This window comes from Ailuropoda melanoleuca, chromosome 20, assembly GCF_002007445.2.
Source record: "Ailuropoda melanoleuca isolate Jingjing chromosome 20, ASM200744v2, whole genome shotgun sequence".
Lineage (NCBI taxonomy): Eukaryota > Metazoa > Chordata > Mammalia > Carnivora > Ursidae > Ailuropoda > Ailuropoda melanoleuca.
In genome coordinates this window covers 2714474-2720645 of record NC_048237.1, presented here as the reverse complement: position 1 = coordinate 2720645, position 6172 = coordinate 2714474, and the positions used below count along the sequence as shown (strand labels likewise).

The 6172-nt window shown below is 60.8% G+C and overlaps 1 protein-coding gene across 1 annotated transcript in view; it reads left to right on the top strand.

Annotated features, from left to right (window-relative positions):
• Positions 1-3129, top strand: part of LOC100469933 (myosin-7) — a 22940-nt gene extending 19811 nt beyond the window's left edge. Inside the window, 7 exon segments of the mRNA XM_034648669.1 lie at positions 58-318; positions 441-566; positions 746-1021; positions 2051-2146; positions 2274-2332; positions 2334-2406; positions 2991-3129. Coding sequence (XP_034504560.1) covers positions 58-318; positions 441-566; positions 746-1021; positions 2051-2146; positions 2274-2332; positions 2334-2406; positions 2991-3008 — 909 coding nt within the window. The 3' untranslated portion in view covers positions 3009-3129.
• The last annotated feature ends 3043 nt before the right edge of the window (positions 3130-6172 follow it).

Sequence of the window (6172 nt, the reverse complement as noted above, 5' to 3'; positions counted from 1 at the left end):
CGGGCTCCTCCCGGCTCCTGCGGGGACAGCCCGCCGGCCGTCCCGACCCCCTCCTGATGCTCCCCGCCGGCACCCGGCCAACCCCTGTGGTGTGCCCGCCCTCCCGGTCTGCAGGACACCCAGATCCAGCTGGACGACGCGGTGCGCGCCAACGACGACCTGAAGGAGAACATCGCCATCGTGGAGCGGCGCAACAACCTGCTGCAGGCGGAGCTGGAGGAGCTGCGGGCCGTGGTGGAACAGACGGAGCGCTCTCGGAAGCTGGCGGAGCAGGAGCTGATCGAGACCAGCGAGCGGGTGCAGCTGCTGCACTCCCAGGTGAGCGGGCCCGGAGGCGCGGCCCTGGAGGGAGGCACAGCTGGCAGGACCCCGCGGGTGAGGTCTCAGAGCCCCCCGTGGATGCTCAGTGCTTTTCATGCTCTGCCCTCCCTGATCCTCAGAACACCAGCCTCATCAACCAGAAGAAGAAGATGGACGCAGACCTGTCCCAGCTGCAGACGGAAGTGGAAGAGGCGGTGCAGGAGTGCAGGAACGCCGAGGAGAAGGCCAAGAAGGCCATCACCGACGTGAGTGCCCGCTCCCCTCTGCCCCCACCACAGGCCAGGCCCCGAGCCTTGGCGAGCTGACTCGGGGAGCGGCGGGAGCGGCGGGCCTTGGGAAACAAACACCAGGCCGGGAAAACAGTGACCTTCGAAGGACAAGGGGCCCTGGGCCTTGCTCTCTTAGACCGTTCTTGTGTCCGCAGGCTGCCATGATGGCGGAGGAGCTGAAGAAGGAGCAGGACACCAGCGCGCACCTGGAGCGCATGAAGAAGAACATGGAGCAGACCATCAAGGACCTCCAGCACCGGCTGGATGAGGCCGAGCAGATCGCCCTCAAGGGCGGCAAGAAGCAGCTGCAGAAGCTGGAGGCCCGGGTGCGGGAGCTGGAGAACGAGCTGGAGGCCGAGCAGAAGCGCAACGCGGAGTCCATCAAGGGCATGAGGAAGAGTGAGCGTCGCATCAAGGAGCTGACCTACCAGGTGCGGGCATGGTGGCCGCTCTGGCCTGGATCCCCAGCATTACCGCCTGAAGCCAGGGAGATACCACCGAGAGGAACGAAGTGATCTCTCTTAGCCTCCTCCAGGGCAAGGAGTGGGAGCGCAGTCCCCGGCTGCCCCGTTTCCACCCTGCTCAGCCCTGTTCTACCCCGACTGTACCCTGGCTAGAGGTCAATCTCTGAACCTCTTGGTCTGGGAGCTCTGCCTCCAACCTCACCCTCCGTCTGTCCCCTGGGGACAACACCCAGAGCTCCAGGCAGAGCTCACCCAGCAGATTTCCAGAAAGCAAGTATGTCTCCAAGCTCCAGTTGGGTGCCATGACCACCAAAATATACCAAAAACAACCCCAAAGTCATTCAACAAATCTCAGAACTTTTTGATTTGTTTTCTAGAATCAGACCCCTAATTAGATTTTGTTTCTGTTCCAATCCAGAAGATTACCGTCTTGATACAGACATGTCCTTAGATCAAGTCTGTGTCATTTCCTTGCAGCCCGGGAAATCTCAGCATGATGCAGTCCCAGTGGGCTTGCCAGTGTGTGCTGGCTTCTAGAACAGGAGAGTTTACCCTGCATGGGGCCCCAGGACCCCTGAGGGTCTCCTCCCTGGAACAGCACACGTGCATGGTTTTGGGCAGAATTTCAGGACTCCATCAGCTCCCTACACTCTTTCCTGAAGCAAAACATTGAAAGTATTCATAGTTTTTTTATGGTAAAAAATTACAAGAAGCGCGCAAGAGTTTGTTGAAGATCAGGGNCCTCCTCCCTGGAACAGCACACATGCATGGTTTTGGGCAGAATTTCAGGACTCCATCAGCTCCCTACACTCTTTCCTGAAGCAAAACAATTGAAAGTATTCATAGTTTTTTTATGGTAAAAAATTACAAGAAGCGCGCAAGAGTTTGTTGAAGATCAGGGAGTCGGTATTAACATTCCCGGTAAAAACAAGCAGAGGGAGGGGCATGCCGCCTCGCATGACCACGCCCTCCTCACGCCTCCCCACCCGCCCCCAGACGGAGGAGGACAGAAAGAACCTGCTGCGGCTGCAGGACCTGGTGGACAAGCTGCAGCTGAAGGTCAAGGCCTACAAGCGCCAGGCCGAGGAGGCGGTGAGTGGCCCTGCTAGGGACTGGCCCTGGAGGAGGAACATTGGGGAGCCCCCTCCCCCAGGCTAGGAGGCTGAGAGAACGTCTGGCCTCCTCTCACCTCATCCTCCCCGTCCCTGAACCCCCGCAGGAGGAACAGGCCAACACCAACCTGTCCAAGTTCCGCAAGGTGCAGCACGAGCTGGATGACCGAGGAGCGGGCGGACATCGCCGAGTCCCAGGTCAACAAGCTGCGGGCCAAGAGCCGGGACATCGGCGCCAAGGTGGGTCCCTCCGCTGGGCCCCACTAGTCGCCCCGTGTCAGCACGTCCGCCAGCATCAGTGCCCCTCAGACAGAGCCCACTCATGCCAGGGATCCCTCCTCTCCATTCACCCCCCACAATTGAACCCTGAAGCCCCAGGGGGCCAGGTAATGCCGTCCTCGGTGACTTCTAAGATTGTTCCAGCTCTAACTTTCAATGCTTTGTGAATCCCAGCCCCATGGTGGTCAGCAACCCTAGAAGACCCCAATTTGTATACACCCACTATGTCCCAATTCCCCGCAACTGCTGGTCTCCTTTCGTCTTCCACCTAGTTTTGGCCTAGAGCCAAGTAACTCAGCCCTAAGGGGGCCTGCCTAGAGGACCCCCTTTCCTCGCCCAAGCAGCCTCCCTCTGGCTGACTTCAGAACCCTGACCCCTCCACACCGACCCCTAGGACACATCTCTCACCACCATGGGGGCCTCCCGCAGGCCCACAGTGGTCCTCCACCCCATCGGGTGCCCCATTCCCCCTTTGTTGTCTGTGCCCGTCCCTGCCTAACCCCCACCTCCCCAGAACTAATGTGGACTTTGTTCCCTTTCTAAAGGGCTTGAATGAGGAGTAGCTTTGCCACGTCTCCTTGATCTGCCCCGTCCTGAGGGTGCCGGTGAAGCCCTCAGTTCCAGAGTCTACATAGCAGCCCCTTTGGAGGAAGCAGAATAAAGTTATTTTCCTTGAAGCCAAGATCCTGCCTCCAGACTCTTCTTCGCTGCCCGCCAGCCACAGGGACATGAACATGGGGGATGGGGTGGGGCTCCAGGGGAGGACGGGCCGCTTCACAGACAGCCCAAGGGGGGCCTTCCTGGAGCGCCGTAGAGGCTCCGAGCATCCTGGGTGCAGCACTGGCCCAGACGCTCCCCTTCCTTTCCTCAGCAGGTGGTACCTCTCCTCCCAGCCCTCTCCCTGGCCCAGAGACCATCCCCTCGGGGTGCAAGGAGAGTTAGAGCCTGTGGAGCCATCTGCTCTGGACCTACACCGACCCACCCTACCCCAGCACCACCAGCAGCACTGGGGCTGGGCCGCCAGGAGAGGCTTAGGTATAGGGATGCCCTCAGAGGTGTGGGGAAGGAGCCCCAAGCCCCAGCCTCGGGCAGCTCTCTGAGAAGGGACAGGGATGTGCCCTGCCGCGGCAGCCCATTACCCTTGCAGACACAGCCACCACCGTCTCCAACCACCCTGAGGCCAGAACTGTACACTCAGCCCACCCTCCTCAGATCCCCCTCAGATCCCCCTCTGTCCACAGCGCTCCTTTCTTCTCCTGCACTTCTTCCTGCTCTAACTTCCTCTCCCCAGACCCTCCTCATGGGGGCTTGCTGGAAGAGGGGGCATCTTCGGCCCATTTATGGCGGCCATCGGGAGGGGAGGCAGGCAGATGAGGGACTGCGGAGAGGAGAGTCCCATGTGAGCAGGACTGGGGGTGGGGGGCAGAGGGCTGGGAAGTGGAGAAACTAAACACACCCAGCCCCCCAGAGTCACCGCTGAACCTGGGCTGCTGAGGGAAGGCCTGGCACTGTAGGCCACAGCAAGGCAGGAGCTCGCAAGGCGCCGGGCTGTCAGCCACCCCCTGGGAACCCCGGAAGGCCTGGCTCAGCCCTGGACTGAATCTCCCGCGCCCAACCACACAGCCACCCCAGCCAGTTTCCTCCTCAGCCCTCATTCTGAGCAGCCAGGAAGAGGGCCCACCCCAGGAAGAATCAGAGAATAGGAGGAGGGGGAAGTGGGGAGAGGGGGATAACTGAGGAGGGGGGCAGTGGAGGGGGGGCAGAGACCTCAAGCAACCGGGGGCCAGGGGAACCAACAGAGAGAAAAGATACAAGCAGTGAGGAGGCCTCGGAAAGATCCACGGGCTCCCACCCTTGTCCTCGTGGCCCCTCCATCCACCCACCCCGGGACCACTCCTCTTCCTAGGAAGGACTTGGGGAGCAGTGAGGAAGTCAGCAAAGGAAAGGGAGATTTAGGGGAACCCCGAGGACGCAAGCAGACTGCGGGAGCAGAGGAAAGAGGTGGGGAGTACGGAGGAGCCCCCCACAGGCAGGAGGAGGGGGGCTCACGGGTGGGGGAGCAGAAAGGCAGGGTGAACTTTGCAGAGAGATGCCGCAGGATTGAGGGATCCCGCTGGGCAAGAGAAGAAATCCTGGGGCACCTTCAGATGTGAGGAAAATCGGCAAGGCCAGGAGTAGAGACATTAGAGAGGGGTGGACAGAGACCTGGGAGCAAGACGCCAGGCAGAGCCGAGACAGGCAGAGGGTGAGCAGAGGTCGGGCTGAGAGCAAGCAGGACTCATGGAAACGTCAGCATGTCAACCCCCAGGATGGCCAGAAACCTGGCTCCAGGGAGACTCGGAGGCCAGGCCCAACTTTCAGACAGAGGGAAAGGGAGGTCAGCCAGAGACAGACAGAGATCCAGGGAGCCAGGCACAGTGTGGCAACCTGGTGTCCCCTCACCTGTGGCAGGAGGCTCCATCTGGGGCCCTCGAACTCCAGAACTTCCAGCATAATGAGATGTTGTGGGAGGCAGCTGAGGGGGACGGAGTGCAGGGATGGATGTGAGAGCCCGAGGAGAGGAGGGGAACTATGGGGAGGAAGAGGAGGGGAAATGGACCAGACAGGGGGGCAGAGCCCAGGAATCGACTTAACCTCTTCCCTTTTCCTCCTTCCATTGGAGACAGTGCAGTGGGAAAGCCTGCCTACCCCTCACCCACCACTCCATCTCTACTGAGGCTGGCCTGCTCGGAACACAGGGTTCCCTGAGGACAAAGCCTGGTCTTTGTCGGCTGGACCTGACCCAGCCTGACCTGGTGTTCTTAGCCCCTTATCATCTCCCCAGGGCAATGGGAACCGGGCACTGACGCACTGGGCTCACCCCCCAGCTTGCGCACCAGGGCCTCAAGTGACCTAGAGCTGGGGACAGGTGGTCTGCATCCCTTGCGGGGTAACATTTTGGTGCATGTACCTGCAGGAGATATGGATGTGGGGTTGACGCAGGTCCCCCCCCCGACCAAAGACACTGGGTATGGGGGACAAGTCCCCTGGAACAGATGTGTGTTCCCTCCTCTAGTAATGTGGCAGTGGAGGGTCCTAAGGAGTTGGGGACCTTGGGGGAGAAGCCACATATTTAATGGAAACCTTCCTACCCGGAGAACTGACCCTTGTCTGTCCTACCCACCTCCACACTCTAGAGCTATATTGAGAGGTGACAGTGGATGGGGTGGGAGGGGGGAGCTGGGAGAGTGTTCCTGCGTGTGAGGGTGTGGGGGCAAGCCAGAGTAGGGGAGTCTGGCTTTGTTTCCTGAACACAATGTCCACTTAGTCATACCAGGCATGGCCTGCTGAAGACCCGACACCCACTGCCTCTGAGAGGTGGCATTGCTGGAGGCCAGGGAGGGGGGCCTTGAGGGCCTGGGGCACTCGGGGACACCCGCAAAGAAGGGCATGTGAGTACGAGCCCCAGGAGGGCTGGGAGAGAACACCAGAGTTCTACCTGAGGAGGGCGAGACGGACTGCAGGGCCCCCCACCCCCACTCCATGGAATTCAGAGCCTGGGGCCCCGCTGGTGTAAATCCCCGGGCCTGCCAGTCGCCCCAGCCAGCCTCAGCAGCACCTGCACCCTCTGGCAGCCCGGAGAGGCGGAAGGGAGCAGGCCCCACCCCCACCTCTCCTCCCTCGGGCCAGGATTAACGCCTCCTGCCTTTCCCCACCCCCTCCCTGTCCCACACCGGAGCCCTGGAGG